Raw genomic sequence first — 18,233 nt, 5'->3', positions numbered from 1 at the left:
AGTATTTATTCTATTAACAATTCGGCTATGTAACAAACAAGTATTTTATCAATTTTTGATAACTTTTGTTTATAGTTGTATTTAATGAAAGTATTTTTTTGGATATGTCTAATAAAAATATTTTTTTTATGATTGTGTCTAATCAAAATGTCTTTATAAATATATTTTTTAAATATATCTATTTATACATGTATCTTTTAATAGAAGTATCTTTGATATTAATTATTATTAACAATAAATTAACAGATAATATATTGGTACTCTAAGATAATTTGGAATTGGCTAATTACTTTAAAAGAGAAAAATTTAGAAAACTATAACTTGATCAATGGTTAACCAAAACTAACTAAAATACTATTATTATTATTTTAAATAGATAATTAAAATTATTATAGTATTTGAAATGCATCACATCTTTAAATTTAGTATTTTTTTTATATTTGATATTATTATTATTAATTTTATTAGAAATTAGTTAATTTTTTAAAAGACTAAAACAATCTTTTAGAATTAAATTTAAAAAGACTGAACAATCTTTTAGGTTTAGGGATGTTTAATTGTGTTATAAGTTATAAATCTAAATATGGTATCAAATGACTAAAATATCTGTTTAGTTTATCAAATGCGCATTAGTATTAAAGATATACTAAGATATCTTTATAAGATTAAAGTTGTTAAATTATAGTAGAAATCAGAAATTTTAATTTTATTTTAAAAAGAATAAAATATCCTTCAATTTTAAAAGGTTAGTTTTAGCATTATGAAATAAATTAACTCTAATCCTAAATGTTATTTTAATCTATCTATTCTATTATATAAAAATCGGATTTTTATACTTAATGACAAAGCTGATATGACATACTTCTGAGAGTATTTTTTAATTTTTTTCTTTTAACTCATTAAATACAATTTATTACGATGGTTTAATTATATCAACTAATTAATTTGATTAGATATTTAAGTATCAATAATTTAATATTATATATATCAATTAATTGAATATAATTGTTAGAATATAATTATGATCAATTAGATCAATTAGTATTATTCAACATATCTGAATATTTATTATAAGATATTATATCTTTATTATTTCGATTCTCTTATCACCTATAAATACCGTTCTATATTGTATCATTCTACACAACTTGAATACTCACAAACATTTTTCCTATTGCTCCATCTTCCCTTTCTAACATGGTATTAGAGCCATGATATCCTCCTTGACAAGGATAAGTTGATTTTTCTTCTAGTGAAATCACCATACTTTTCTTCTGTGCTATTTTTTTCTTTCTTTTTTGTCAATGTTTTGATGTTTTTCTGACCTCACCGATTTGCTCATCCACTACTTACTTATTCCCATGGAGAAACTATATGTTTTTTCGTCACTTTCCGATAGTTTGTCATTTCTTCGTACTTTGTCACTTTTCACCATTTTAACTCTTTTTTTTTACATGTAATTTTGTTTTGTGTTAACTTTGTTTATTTAATGATAAAATATACTCATGTTAATTCTATCATATAATAGTTTATTTTTCTCCTATGAATTTTGATTTATATAATTACTATTAATCTTGCTATTTTTGTTTTTTTGAATTATTCTTTATTTTTTTTACTTGATAATTTAAATAAAAAAGCAAATAAAGAAAAAAAAAACGATGGCCAAAGCAAATGCTAAAAGCCTAAAGCAGCAATGTCATTCCTCAACATTATTATTATTAATACGAACTTTATTATTTCTTTTCTAACATTCTTTAATACGAGGTTTATATCTTTTTCTTTATTATTATTAAGGCTTTTATTATTTTCTTCTCTAATTATAAATCTCCTTATAATAATTATTTGATATAATATTTTTTTGGTCTAATAGATTTTTTCTATTTTTTGTTAAAAATAGTTTATATTAAAAAAAAGAAGATACAAATTAAATTTTTAAATTCAAATTTAAATAAGATGTGCAAAGGGTAACTATTGAATTCATATGGTAAATTTAAACTCTTTGTATTATCGTCATTGAAAATTTTAAATACTATTAAAAAATTCTAGATATTTTTTTATCTTATTGTTCTTAAATTATACATTATACAGTATATTTGAAAAGTTTCATCTTTTTTGAAATAAGTGTGACATTATATAATTTTTGGATACCAAGGGATAATGAAGTTGAAGTGAGTAACAAAATTGATTATATAATAAGATACAAATTTTTAGAATTTCTAACACAATTGAAAATTTTTTAGTTTCAAAATAAATTTTTACTCTATTTTTTCTTTTATTTGATTTTTTTATAATTTTTTTATTTTCTTAATTAATTATGATTATAATAATTTATCACAAATTTGTATTTTGTAGAAAAATTTATCAATCATAAAATATAGAAGACTTAACCAAAAAATTTAAAAAATGTTGATTAATCACAAGATAAAAAATTATGAATTATGCTTTAATTATGTTGTAAAATACAAATTGGGGCTATTTAAAATTAATTTTTTACCATTAATGTTAACTTAAATTATAATAAAGTAAAAATAAAAAATTATATATAATTATTTAATTTAATTATATTTATACTACAAAAATTATTTTTTATTATATCCTATTCATTTTTATTCATTGGTGATATTTAATTGTCTATTTTAAATAAAAATTAAATAAATTAAATTGGTTTTTTTTTCAAATTAGTAATATAATTATTGTGACATTTACTTTGCTCACTTATATTTTTTAATTTATTTAATATAATTAATCATCTCTTTCCTATTTTATGCTAATTTAACTAATTAAAGTTAATAAATTTCAGTTATTTTAATTCTTGCAACTCTATATTCTAATAATATATTTCAATTATATTAATGTATTAATACAATTTTAATATTTATATGTCATTAATAATAATAATCTCATTTTAAGTGACATTTTATCCCTATATATATATATATATATATATATATATATATATATATATATAAAATGTCTAATTGCAAAAAGTTTACTATTTTTTTATACGATTAGATTAAACATATTTATATTCAATTTATTTAATTACATAATTATAATTATTAGATTAAGATTATATAGTAGATTAATTATATTATTATTAATCAATTATATTAAAAGATTAAGATTACGATAGATTATTATTATTTTATTACTTTTTATTTTGATATTTATTCAGATACTTAATTTTTTTATTATTATTTTTATTTTCTTATTCTGTATGTTTATTCTCATAAATCTTACTAAATTAAATAAGACGCTGTATATCTTCTTTTTATTCCTCTTTTATATACACATAAAATTTATTAAATTATTTCTCTTTCATCTAATAATTTTATTTCTCTTCTATTTATATTTCTTTCCTTGAATATTTTATTGGTTCTTATTTTTCTAAATTTAACTTCAATTTATGTATTTGTTCTTATTACACCTAACATTTTTTATTTATGTGTAATACACATTCTTATATATGTTATAGAAATATGATTTGATTCCATTAACTTGTCAAATTTTTTTGACAAATTTAAAACTAAAGCACAAAAATATATTTATAGATATTTTACTTTTTTAACCAAAAAATGTAATATTTTTTGCCATATTTATTGAAATCCTAAGTTAAATATGAATATTAATTTTTGAAATAGAATAAATATATTTTAAATTTTTTGTATCTAAAAATAATATTCTATCAATGTTAGAATTATTTAGATAGATAAGTAATAGCGAATATAGAATTATTTAGGATGGATATAACTAACTACATCTTTTTTATTGAAAATATGAATTTAAAAATATTATATTCAATTCTCAATAGTCAACCTCTCATTGAACCTCTCATTGAATCATTGTATGTTCAAAATACTTTTTAAGAAATGAAATCATTTTAAGTATATAATTTTTTACAAAAATTTAATTAATTCAAGATATTTATTGTCATTAATTAAAAAGTAAATTGAAATGATAATTTAATATTTTAATACTCTTAAAATATTATTTATTTATTTTTTTAGCATTTTTTATCATCCAATGATCATATTAATATAATTTAATTCAATAAAATTATTTATCATCATTTGATTGAATAAAAATTTTATTTTATCTGAAAATTTTAGAATTTCTCAACCTCAAGATCATTCATGTTAAATCATTAAAAAATATAACTGAGAGTACGGAATCCTCCCTTCGTTCGAGAGCATGATTGAGATAAGAGAGCTTGACTCTTGTGGTTCTTTGATCTTTGTCAACTAAAACCTTCTGTATCCCTATAGAGTTGAATCACAACTCCACTGTGGAAAAAGAGCTACGGAGACGAGTTTGATGTGTTGGAGACCAAAATCCCGAAATCATTATTTATATTTGAGGGTGACACTCATTAAACTCTAAATCTCAAATAAAATAGTGTATATGGTTTTAATCTTATTTATCCAAATCAAAAGTAATAATACTTATTTAATTCAATATTTATGACAATAAATGAAATCATTGTTATATAAGTCATGTAAAATTACTTAATTTACGATTATAATTAATATATGTATTGCCCATAAATATATTAAGAAATAATAATTTTTTAACAATCTTCCACTTGAACTATACATCTTATAATTTTTATGTACACATCTTAATATTATTTTTCTGATTACTTTAATAATCTTGTTTGTCTCATATATTAGTTATGAAACTACGCAACTTTGATCACATTAGTGTCGAAACGAAATCACGATGATCGCCATACTAAAATAATCAACCACAAAGATTAAATTTGGATGAAAAAAAAATCATAATTTACATACAAAAATGATGCCTATTTTCAACTGGTCCAACTTGAATAAAAAATTTATAGAGAGAAGGAGGAGGAGAATTTACCTAGAGAAAATGGACTCGACAGGAGAAAGGTGGCGACAGCCTCAACAATGATGGTGGCAGAATAAGCAACGATGGCGACATGAGTTGTGAAGGAAGATGAGAGTTGTGAAGGGGTAGGCGGTGATGGGCTTGCTGACGGGAGTTATGAGGTTTTTTGTGAAGAAGCCGATAAGAAGAAGACTTGAGTGAGGATGATTGGTTTCTCTTGCATGGCTATAGGGTATGGATTGAAAGTGTGAATCACTAAATCTGTTATATGTGGCAAATCCTATATATCTGGGGCGGGTACACCCTAAAGGCCTAAACCCAACCATGACTTATTCTATGTAAAATCTGTCCCGACTCGCATCCTAACCAAGTATAGATGGGTCGGGTACTCGCGTATTCGAGCACTCGTGCCAAATCTAACCACATATTGATGCTCCATTTATTAAGGGTTTACTGCTATTCCATGGATTACTACACATACAAAACGAGATTCTAACTCTTAATAGTTGTTTAAGTGGACGAGTAAGATAATCACTCAATAAACTCAAATTGATTAAGACAAATATTAATTATTTTTAATATTTTAATATTAAAATTCTTAAGAATTTGATTTTAATTATAACTTGTAAAATATTTATAATAATAATTATTATATATATTTTATTTAATTTTTTAATAAAATTTTTTATGTAATTTTATATATTATCCCATAGAGAGTACAAGAACATATACTAGTATTTTTTTAAAATCAAATTAAAATTTTAAATTTCTAATATAATAATCAAATAACCTTAATCATAAAAAGTTATTTTAATATTTCTAGAATTAAATTTAAATTTATAATATCCGATACAATTAAAGAATCTTAATTAATTATATAAAAATAATTTTAATCATTCTAAAATTATATTTTTAATCAACTCAAAAGGGTGATTTCGTATTTTTAAAATCAAAATTTAATTTCTTATTTTAATATAATCAAATATAGTAACCAATCCTATAAAAAAGTTTTTGTTTTTTTAAAATTAGTTATTATATAATTTGCTTAATGGAGAGAGAACACACCACATGTGGCAAGTAGGGGGACAAAATAATAGGCAACATATATTATCTCAGTATTATGATGTGGGGTATTTATATGTATATATGTTGCACGCACTAATTTGTTTCTTGTTCGCAATTCCATGAATTTGTTCCTGCTTATCTGATTGCTGTTGATACCAATGATAATTATATTGACAGATAAATGTAGTGCTGTAATCGTGAAAACAACGACGATCAGGGAATCAACAAATTAAATATCTGACTTGAAGGAATTCTCATAATGTGGGATACTTTTTTTTAGTTTTTTACGTATCTTTCAATAAATTATCATTTGTAAATAAAAGTTTGTATAAAATTAAGTTTGCATAATTAATTTTAATTAAAAGTGAGTTGATATTAACGTGAATTATGTTTGGTAATTTTCATTTAAAATATATTATAAAAAATTAAATATTATTTAAATTATATTATTTAAAATTACTCTTAGACGAAAAATTATAAAAAATGATATAAATTTAAATAATTATTTTATGTTATTTTATAATTTTATTTTAAATATTTAAATAAATTTTAATATGTTTTTAGTACTCTGAGTATTTTTTGTTCTAATAGGATTAATAAAATTATAATACAAAACAAAAAAAATATTCATACAAAAAATATCAATAATAGTAAAAAAAATTATATAAATAGAAAATAATAATATGCATGAGAGAATATTAAAAATATTATAAAACAAATAATAAATATATGAATAATCAAGAATATAATTGGTACATACAAAATTTGTTGAGTCCAATGTAAAAAAGTGAACGCAAAAGCAAGAATTCATAGCTTTTGATAAACGGGAGTTGAAGAGTAGAATCATTTCTACGTTCACATGATAAAAAAGTTGCCAAACATACAAATGAAGTGTTCAAGAGATTCGAACGCATTTCTTTCTTTTTTAGTGCAAAACCAAACACACCCTAATTTATCGCGGTATTGAGTTCTATTTAAGGGTTTATCGCTGAGCCAATAGATTACTACATACACAAAGTAGAATTTAAACTCTCGACAGTTATTTAAACGAAATAATGAGTTAACCACTAAATCAATCCAACTTAATTAACACGGACACTTTAGTTCCCAAATGCTATTCATCATTTAAATTTTTTTTTCCTGCAATTTGAACTTGTGTTTAGGATTTACTCTAAATATAGCATTTTTTTCAACTCAATATTGTTAAACTATTTCTTCGGATCCTATTTTAACCCAGCTAGTTTTAGACACCAATAATATATTATAAATACTTAGATCCTTTTTTTCAAAAATTTAAATATATATATATATATATATAACATATTTTTTTTAAATAATTTTTTTTAAAATTGTTTAACCTTTTGTATAGATTTTTTTTTTCTTTTAGTTTGTTTCTTTTTTTTTTGAGATCTAAAAAAAATCAAACTTTTTAATTTTTTAATTATAGAAATTTTAATATACTATATTATAATATTATTTTTTAAAATTTAAACCGATAAAAAAATACCTGAATAATTATATCTGTGATGAGAATACTACAGCATACACTATATTTTCTTTTGAAATCTTATTTTTGTGTTTTATAATAAAATAATATATACATGAACCTAGATTTTGGAATCAAATTTTAATAATATCGACATCATAGTCAGTCATCTTATATAAGCACCAGTATTATTATAAGTCTTACAATACAAAATAATAATGCCTAAAGCTTAAATAATGTAAAACTTTAAATTTAAATATGATTGTTGTTTTTGTATCGTGAGTGGATAGGCAGTGTTGGTTCCAATATATAGTTGAAGATGAACATTCTAGTTAAATACCAACTGCACATGATATGCTGTTCATCTCTCACAAGCTGACAAACCTTTGTGGAACCCATTTGAGCCTTTTATTTCCATGCTTCCTCTTCCTTTTTCTTTTTCCCAGTTATGATTTGTGACTTCAACTATAATGTCCTAAGAAAAATGGAATCTTTTATAATATTTTATATTTTAAACGGAAGCATATATACACTTCTTTATTTTTATTGTAGAAAAAGGTAAATTTCTAGTCTCAATAATCATCATCTTAATATTAAAGAGAATCCACCTACAAACTAAAGGGGTAACTTTAAAACCATTTTGTGGAATAATGCGAATATTTCTGATCAGCTCACTCAAGTTTCGATGTAGCTACCATAATTTTTTACGGAATTGATTTTGTTTACTGTTTACACAAGTTAATTAATATTTAAATTGTACTCTAAAATTATTTTGTGGGTCTTAATTTAATTCTTAAATTTTTAATTTATTCAATTTAATTTTTCAACTTAGTATTTATTATTTACATTAATTTCTGAACTTATTTTTGTCATACAACTGTTGACGGTGTATTAAGATAAACTAAAAACTAATATATATCTATTAATACTAGATTATCTAAATAACTATTTAATTTGGCAAATGATTTTTTTTTATTTCAATTTACTCTCACAGTTTTTAAAAGCATCCTAATTTCACTCAAGAATTTAAAAAAAAAAATTATTTTTAAAAAATAAATTAAAGTGAAAAATTTAAATTGTTACTTTAAATATGCTGTTAAGGATTTTGTAATGGAAATATAGATAACAACTAATGTGAATCATGTATATTAAATTAAGGAATCAAATTAAATAAATTAAAATTTTTAAAATTAAATTAAAATTAAATATTAGTACAATTTCAAAAATCTATATAAATATTAACTCAATTTATACTATTATATTAATAAAAATAGAGTATTATTGGTTTATCATTTATTATAGTATATATATATACACACACACACGAGAGGGTCAGTTAGTTCGCAACTTTTTTTTTAAATATCATTTATTATATTCATAAAGATTTATTATTTTTAAAATTTGAACCCAAAATTTTTTAATTAAGTTATAAATAATTTATTATCTCAAGTAATTTTATTTTTATTAATTTTACATATATTTAATAAATAAAAAAATAAATTAATAATTACATTATATATATAAAGATATTTATTAAATAAATAATAGCGTAAATTATTACGGATGCTTAGCAAATAATAAAGTTGTCAAACAGTATATTGTCGAGCTACAATTTGAACAGTGTGAATATCTTTTCGTGACAGAGACTCATCAATATAAATATTATTATTACTGTTCGAAAGATATTCTAATATGCATCACTCCTATAAATGACACTAAATTCTTTCTCAATTATTATTCCAAACGGAAACATGCGCATCTCTTTTGGAACCTATATGTTGTTAGCTGTATGTTAAGTACAATATGTATGTGCTTTTTCAATAATTCATCACTAGCTAGAATATATTCATATTTTGAGAGGGTGACATGCATTCAAAATCGTACAAATTTCTGAAGTTTTGTAGAGTTCCACAGAAATACATCTATGTTATGTACTCATTAAAATTAATTATTAAAATTAAACATTGATATAAAATATATATTTAAAATAAATTAAATAATATATATAATTATATATAAATATATAGTAACTGATTTTTATAGTTAATTTTAATATATATAATATTTTTTTATATATACATATACGTGCAAATCAATATATATCAAAAGAGAATCGAATATATTTGTAAAGTTTTGAAGAGTAGTTCCATTGGTCATGTAGAATAATGACCACTGGATACATATTTAAACCCAATAAGCTAAAGAAAAGATTATTCTTTTGGAACATGTAGAGGAGGAAGAAATTTTATATTTTCCAACTTTGAATCATTAAAACAGTGACATGATCAAAGTGATTCCCATTAGTTCTAAACAAATCTAACATTAGCATTATAGATTTTCCTTGAGTACATCTTCAGTATCCATGTATATCAATCAAGATTTGTTTTTACCTAAACAAATTTATGTTTCTTCCATCAAGGATTATTCATATAATATTATTGGATTATACCTATCCCGGTCCTACAACAACTTTCAACTTTTAAGTAAAATATGCAATTTTATTTAGTTAAGTTGTGTTTATATCAGCTTCAAAATATAAGTTAGGTCTCAAAAGTAGATGAAAGTTCAAAAGATAACTATTACGAAACCGATTTTTTGAGAGGTCGGACAAAACGTTATAATTCTCTTTTGAAAAAGTCATAACTAATTCTTAATATCTCTCACCGACTTCTAGTGGAAAGGAGAGATCTTGATAAAAGGGCGGTTATTTATCATCAATAAGGGAATTACTTTAACTGTGGTTATTGACTTATCACTTATAAATACACTGACACTTTTAGGTATACTTAAATCTAAATACACTAAAAATCTGCCTAAAACTCTTGTTAACTTAAATATCGTCGTCTCTTGTAGGTACCACTCCCACCTTCTCACGAGAAATTCGGACAGACGGCACTTCGATATCAACAAGTCGGACGCTGCCATACAAAAGAATTTGAACCTCACGTTTCAAGTTCAAATCAATGTCTCAGATAATCCTCAGACCAAATCGTATCTTTGATTTAGTTGGTAAATGGTGCAATAACTCCAAACGATGATATTCAAATACTATTATATGACTTAATATATTTAATTAAATTAATTGCTATAACATATGTTTACATTTCAATTATTCTATTATCTTGAGATGAAAATATCTCCATATGTGTAACCAATGATGCAAATGGATATCAACAAGCGCCATCAATGATTAAACCACCATAGTGAATCATTTATTTTGCGTTTTTATTTTTTATTTTTAGAATTTTATAAAAAAAATAAAAATAAAAATATTTTATTTTCTAAAATTTACCTCATATTTTTTAATTAAAAATAAAAATAGAAAATAAACCAAACACACCCTATACTTAGCAGCTAGTTGCTTTCTCTCGCACCCTTCTTCGCTTGTTGAAAGTCAAAATCCATAGTTATTAAAAGTTAGAATAAGTATATGTAATTAATTTTTAATTAGTTAGCATAAATTATTTTATTAAATTATAAAAAAATTTAACCCTGATATTTTAGAAAGATTTAAGATTTAGAATTAGAATTTATACTTAAAATTTAAAATTTAAAATCTTACACCGTACAAAAAATATATTTTACATTTTCAATAGTACATTAAAATTAAATTCTTATTTTAAATACTAAAAAGAGAAAGTATACAGAAAAATAGTGGAGGAAAAAGACCTCGCATAATTGGAAGGAGCCAAAAAGACTTTCAATGTTTCACACGTGTTTAGATACACCGATATAACATGCATGAAAGCTAATAATGAGAAGATAGAGGCCATTAACTCGAAAGATAATATAATTAAAATAGTGGAAAGCTTCCACGTTCGAAAACATTCATTCCTTGACACCAAACGGGAAACTTACTCCTCTAGAACTCAACCAGGGGAATCGTATGCTCCTCCATGCTAACATGCTTATCTTCTTATGTTTCTCTCTCCATGTGTTCCTGCCCGATGGATTGCTAGCTATTAATTTCCTACAACTTTCAAAGTTTATTTTGAACCATGGGGAAAAGTTAGTTACTTCAATAGATTAATTTGAACATATTTTTTGTCATTTTTTTTGGACTGGATTGTTCACGTCATCTTAATGTAGATCATATACACATTAGGGGTCAAGTTGTCCATATTGCAATCCCTGAGTCACTGTTTTTGTGGAGAGAAATGATATTTGCGTAATTTTTTAAATTCACTTTTCTTTTACAGCTTTTTTATGGTGTAAAAAAAAGTTATCTTCTCCCACTTCTTATTAATTATTTGTAATACTAAAAATAAAATATATACAAGAGAGATGTATACAAAAGTAGTGCATATAACTTTCATTTGATGAATGTCAAATGGAACCATTTATAAAAAATGAACACGGGGATTGTTGCATTACCATTATAAGGTTTTTTGTTATTGGTATTTGAGAGATCAAAGTTGATTGTTTTTGGTAAAAGTTGATTTTGTTATTTTGTATGTTCCTCCTTTTGGATCCAAATCAAACTATTTCGAGGTCAATATTTCTTTTACTGTTATGTACTGTTGGCCCAGTGTTTAGTTTCCTGCCCTACAAAGAAAAGAAGTAGTTTCCCCCAAAAACAGGAGAAAAAGAAATAGTTTGTGGCCATAAGGCTAAGGCCCATCTCTTAGTAATTGATATTGTAGCCTCAACAGAAGTGCACCTTCAGCCCAAGAAAAAAAGAAGTTCACCTTCAGCCCAGAAAAGAAAAAGAGATGCACCTTGGACCAAAACGACTGTAAGATTAATAAGCAAGGTTATGCCCAAGAAAAAAAAAATTAAGATTCTAAAAACTGAACCGATCATCAAACCAGTCTAGTCACTAACTAGTTTATTAGTTTATTGGTTTATTGGTTTATTGGGTCAACTGATCAAACTGTAGTTCAACCAAAAATTTTTTTTATAATAAAATAATAAATAAATTATAAATAAACATCATAAAACATAATTATAGTCTAACATAAACCTTAAAATATCTTCTAAATTTAAAGCATTACATGAAATATCATCAACCAAAGTCTTATATTCTTATAAAAGTACAAATTCAAAAATTAAATAACAACAAAAATATTCAAATATGAAATGACAAATTATTCAAAATAACATAAAACTTGTGACTGACTACGGTTAGAATTAGGAGAATTAGAATTTGTAGGATTATTCAAAACAAGAGAATTAGCAACCAAATTATTATCCACAAATATATTATTATCAGCAAATATTTTTGATTGATACTATTATCTGTAGCAAATCAATAAATCATCAACACAGTCACAATCTAAACATAATTAACTAACTAAGAATGACAATGTTAAAAGCTAGACAATGTTTCTTCTTTACAACAAAGATACATTCATCAGAATGTAATGACAATGTTGAATTAATTGCTGTGTGTAATAATAATAATAATACATGTTGCAATTGCTCAGATACAATCTTTTAATTTTAACAAAATTTATTCAACCCAAGAAAGGGACAATAAATTTTGAATCTTCCTCAACAAATTCAAATCAACCATAATACTAAATTGCTTCTTCTAAGTTTGCAAGTTGTTTAATAATAACAGAAGTTAGAACAATGAAAAATGAAGAAAGATTAACAGTTTTCAACTCGGTTTTAACAAAATTCATCACAATGATTAACAATAAAAAAAGTACCGAAAGAACAGCGAATCAATAATATAGGCAATGTAAATTCAAGAAACTACAAATTTAACAAAATCTAGTTATAGTCCAATTTACAGCAATAAGACAAATTTATTGATTAGCAATTCAGTAACATGCAAAAATACAGAGAGAAGGAAAGTTCGGAAAAGAGAGAATTGGAAGTGACGGTGCAGGGACTCACCAACGGTCGACGGTGAGTCGGCAACCACCCCACGGAAGGCGACAAAACAAGAGACAACCCCACGAGTTGCTTCTGCTGCTGGCGACGAGACAGGCGAACCACGAGATGCCAGGCATTGCCAGCAGTGTGACTGAGACGAGAATCGAGTAAGACTGAGAGGCAGAATCGAGCAGAACAACCACGGATGACGAGCAGCAACCAACACGCATACCTAGGGCTAAAAGCTAGAACACATCAGAGTTGGCGGGGACAGTGGTTGGTAAGGCAGTGGTTGACGCGGTGGAACATAGCTGGTGGAGGCTAGACCGGTGACTGTGGTTTCAATTTTCGAAGCTCCAACAACATTGGTTGGACGGAAGTTGCGCCGGTGACTTCGATGATAATGAGAGGAAGGAGAACTGAAAAAGTTCGAGGGAGAGTTGGGATTGGGAGCTGCGTGTTTGTGGACTGTGGAGTAGAGGGTTGGGTAATGGTTAGGATTTCACAATGAAAACGACGCCATTTTTGAAAAAATTCAAAAAATCGGCTAGTTTATAGTTCAGTGTCGACCTATTTTCGGCCGGTTCGACGATTCAACACTTGTTTTTCAAACTTCCGATGGTATCTTTTGTTCGAACCGTATTTTTCATTTGTTTACAGTTCGACCGGTCGATTTGAACCGATTTTTAGAACAATAAGATAAATTATTAACCATCTTAGGTTGATTGAGTAGTCAGCTCACTCGTCCGTTTAAGTAAGTATCGGGAATTTGAATCTCATTTATTACATGTAGCAATCCATTGGTCAACAACAGATCTTTAAATGGGCGAACTATATTTTGAGAAACAAATTTACTATTGTTCATGCATATATATATCTCGACGACCAAAAATTTAACTAATATGATTTAAACCTTACACCTATAGCATTTCCATTATTTAGGCAATGACCCCATATTTTAAGAATTATCTATATAAGCTGTTATGTGAGGCTCATGCTAAAACTCACCCCAAAAGGCCAAAACAACTAACTCTGACGTCTTCTCCTTCTACCGATGCTACGCGATCCACGTTTTTGTTGACTATTGTGTTCAGAATACTATGCCAATTGCTACAAATGTTGACATTTGTAACATAACGACACGTTTTATTTCCGAATCATCAACATCACTTGTATCTGCCATCAACACATTTTCTGCACCAACCATGGCATATAAACAGAATTTCGAAAACAAATTGCATTTTTAATATTCAGACGTTGAAAAGGGTTAGTACAGTAATAATAATTAAATAAATTAGTCACCTTCTCATTCTTATTTTTCCACTATGTTACAAAATTAGTTTCCCCTAGCATGACCTTTCATATATAGAATGATCCCAATAATTGAGGCATCATTATTTTCCCTTGAATTAAATACTTTTGTAGCATAGTAGTAGCATTCAATAAAGTATACATAATGTAACAGTTTGATTTGGAAACAATTGACTGAAATACTATTTTATTTTTACAAAAATACAAGAAAACTAATTAAATTGTGTGGAGCCACATCAAGTTTGCTGTCACAGTGGATATAGTATATACAGAAAGAAGAGAAAAAACAATTTGAGAGGCAACGCATTACACATGAAGAGAGGCTCATATAGCAGTAGCCGTATTACACGTGAAGTATCAAATGGTTTACCAGTTACAATTAATTAAGAAGTAAAAGAAAAAGAAAAAGAAAAAGAAGAAGCTAATAATTGTGATGAAAGAAGAAACTAGTATAGAGTATGGTGAATGATGAAATATGAAACAAGATGATTATCTTTATCTTTTTCAGAAAATGTCGAGAATCTCGAGAATGGAACGATTGCAAAGGGGACAAGAGCCTCGGTTGAGCCACAGCTCCCTTGAACAAACCCTGCAAAAAGTGTGACCACATGGTATGAACGCCGCGCCTTTCTTCCTCCCCATGCACACGCAGCACACCCAATCATTTCCCACACCACCACCACCACTTCCACTTATCTTATCTTCATCCGATGTCTTCGCCGCCGAACTAACCTCTGCATCGCCGCCGTCGGTCTCCTCCAGCAGCCTCATCAGCGACACCCTCCACGGCACACCTCTTCTCTCACCTCCCTCCGCCTCCTGCGGCGGCCCCCGGAGCTGCCGCTCAGCCGCTAACGCCGCCGCAAGGTTCATACCGGAACTGGCAGGAGTCGGAGACACGCAGTCAGGTCCAAAACGGTTCGGATCTCGAGCCTGATTCGATTCAAGAAGAAGCGGTTGGTGCTGTTGATGCTGTTGCTGTGGCTGTTGCTGTTGTTCTTGGTCTTCGTGCCTGACCGTTATGGACTCAGAACGGAATCGCCACGTGGCACCGCAACAGCCGATGCCGATGAATCCTAAACGGTCCTTGAAGGTGCGCCTGGTCCTGGTGCGCGGCGGTCCATCGGCGGCGGCGTCCATTTGCTCCGTCAACAATCCGAGAATCGTCCTTGGCTCCGTCTGAAGAATATCGCCGAGTTGACTCATTATTGGACGCGGCTGGCAAGGGGTAGGAGGCTACAAGAAGAAGAAAGAAAGCGTTCTTGAAGGAGGCATTTGAAGAAGAGTAGTTTGTTGATCGAGTTCAATAGACACAGGGTTCTCGTGAGGAGCTTGAAATTCAAGCGAGCATTTAAAATTGTGAATCAGTGAGTGGAAAAGAAGAAGAGAAAAAGCGTGCGCGATTTCAGAAGTGAAATGAAGTAAACGAGATTAGAGTAGAGGAGGACAAAATAGAAGAAATGAGGAACGGGTTTCTTTACTTCTTTTAATTTTTGTTATTTATGAAAAAGTCTTGGAGTTTGAGACTTTGAGTGAGTGCACGGCTGGACGCACCATATTATTTTAACTCTTCTTGTAGGAAGAGATTAGCAATTATGAATTCAAAATGAAGCATAATTATATTATTGTATTGGTAGACTATTTCAAAATAGAAATACAAACATCTTTGACTTGATACATTTTTAACTATAAGAGTAGAGATGAATTTTCACATCTTTACCACACTGAAATAGTGAAATCATGTGTTGTGTTGGTTGTTCATTTTTTAAAAACATAATTAATGGCTTTATGCAGAGTTGCTGGTTGCTGCGGTTGTGTGTGCCGGCCTTAGAGACAGGTCAAACTCAAAAGCCGTTAAAGCCGGCACGACAATCAAGGGTTGGCCAAATGGCTCTTCCGCTGGTGTCACTCATTAGGTTTATATCTTACTTCTATTGCTTACACTTTTGTTTTTTTCTAATTGTAACCAAACATTATATTAAATCAACTTCTTTATTTCATACTTCTTTTATACCGATAATCATTTTGAGTTTATATATTCTTTTCCTACATTCTCCAAAGGTCCAATCTCACATTTCAATAGAGTTAAACTCTAAAGTGGTACCTGAAATTCACGATTTACACCAATTTAATTTTTAACTTATTAATTGTACTATTTATGTTCTCGATTTTCTTAAAATTGTACTAAGATCATCCCTAGCCACATCTCCGGACAAATTAACTGCCGCCAGCAGTGACCTGGCGCTGAGAAGCCACGCTGGCGTAGATAACAACAAGCTGAAGTGGCAATTGAAACCGTTTGACCCAATGTGGTCCCTATACCTAGTTTTAATTTCAATTTTTAGTATGGCATCGTCAGTTCGTCACCCCTCTTCATCTGCTTCTCTCTGCCCAACAACGTTCTTCATTGTCTTCGTTGTTCCTACTCGTTGAACTGAAACGAAAACCATGATTGGGTGTACGAGCCAGGATCAAGGAAGTTCTACACGATCGACGACGAGAATGCGGAGTCGAACCAGACCGTCGCAGGTACTAGAGCGGTGTGGGTGCGGCTGCCGGCCGGTGCTTCGTTGGTCCGAAACAACTACCAACCCAAATAAGCTCTTCTTCGGTTGTCCAAATTACAATGTGAGTTTTTGGTAAGAAAAATTGATTTGTGATTTTCTGTTCTTTCCTTCTTATGATATCTCATATTCAGACTAGGGGCAAAATATGGTGTGAATTTTTTCTCTGGGCTGATGATGTAGAAGAAGAAGAGGAACATGAAGGAAGAGTAGATACAACTGCAGTTGACAATGAGCAAGTGAGAGTGAATTTAGCCTGGAAGATTGAAAAATTGGAAGCTGAAGTGAGGACCCAAAAATCTATGATACAATTCTTAGGCATAATGGTGTTTTTCACTGTAGTTGCTGTATTAATTATGACTTTGAAGTTCTGACAATGTTGTATGTAATGTGTTCATGAATGAATGAAAGTAAGAGGTGGTTTTTTATCTTGAGATATATGCCCTGTTTTTGATTGACTGGTTATCATAAAGAGAAATAATTACAGATCATCTGACATCATAATAGCATAATGCATAATGCATAATTACAAAAGTAGCAAAGATAAACATATTTGAGTAGCAAACATTAACCTGTTTGAGTTGCAAACATTAAAGGAACAAAAGAAGTGCCACAACATAGTTATCAAGGCTGGCAATACAAAAGTTATGACAATTGTCCTAAACAAAGCAACTATCTACTAACTGCCTTTAACAAAACAACAAAGTACTATCCTAAACATCCTAATGTCAAAGTCATGAATTATTCTTTTTTCTTGGTGCTTTGAAATCGGGAGTTGGAACAAGCTTCATAAAATTGTGCAATCTAAAAGATGTAGCCACACTGGCTCCTTGCATTGGATCCACACTAATGGATTGAGATGGTGGTGAGCTCCTCCTTTTGGTGGGCAACTTCTGTGGCCTTGATGGTGCAGGTGCAGCAGGTCCTGCTATGTCCTACAGCAGATAAACAGTTCAACACATGAGCCCAGATAACAAAAAAAATTATACTTTTGTTATGTTATAACGTGGAAAAGTGTATTACCTGTGATCTTTCGTAGTTTGGTTGTGATATGTCAATCTCCACAGCAGTAGGTTTATCAGCTGGTGCAGCATCAGTTTAAGGGGGAGGGCCAGCCTCAGAAGCAGAAGCAG

The 18,233-nt window shown here is 28.0% G+C and overlaps 1 protein-coding gene across 1 annotated transcript; it reads right to left on the bottom strand.

Annotated features, from left to right (window-relative positions):
- Positions 1 to 14,706: 14,706 nt before the first annotated feature.
- Positions 14,707 to 16,216, bottom strand: LOC107638663 (RING/U-box superfamily protein). Its single transcript, XM_016342019.3, has one exon. The coding sequence runs from the start codon at positions 15,740 to 15,742 to the stop codon at positions 15,041 to 15,043; it is 702 nt and encodes a 233-aa protein (XP_016197505.1). The 5' UTR covers positions 15,743 to 16,216; the 3' UTR covers positions 14,707 to 15,040.
- Positions 16,217 to 18,233: the final 2,017 nt, after the last annotated feature.

This window comes from Arachis ipaensis, chromosome B4 (assembly GCF_059453495.1).
Source record: "Arachis ipaensis isolate K30076 ecotype BB chromosome B4, ASM5945349v1, whole genome shotgun sequence".
Classification (NCBI taxonomy): Eukaryota; Viridiplantae; Streptophyta; class Magnoliopsida; order Fabales; family Fabaceae; genus Arachis; species Arachis ipaensis.
Note: the sequence above shows the minus strand (reverse complement) of the source record. Positions and strands in the feature narration are given on the sequence as shown.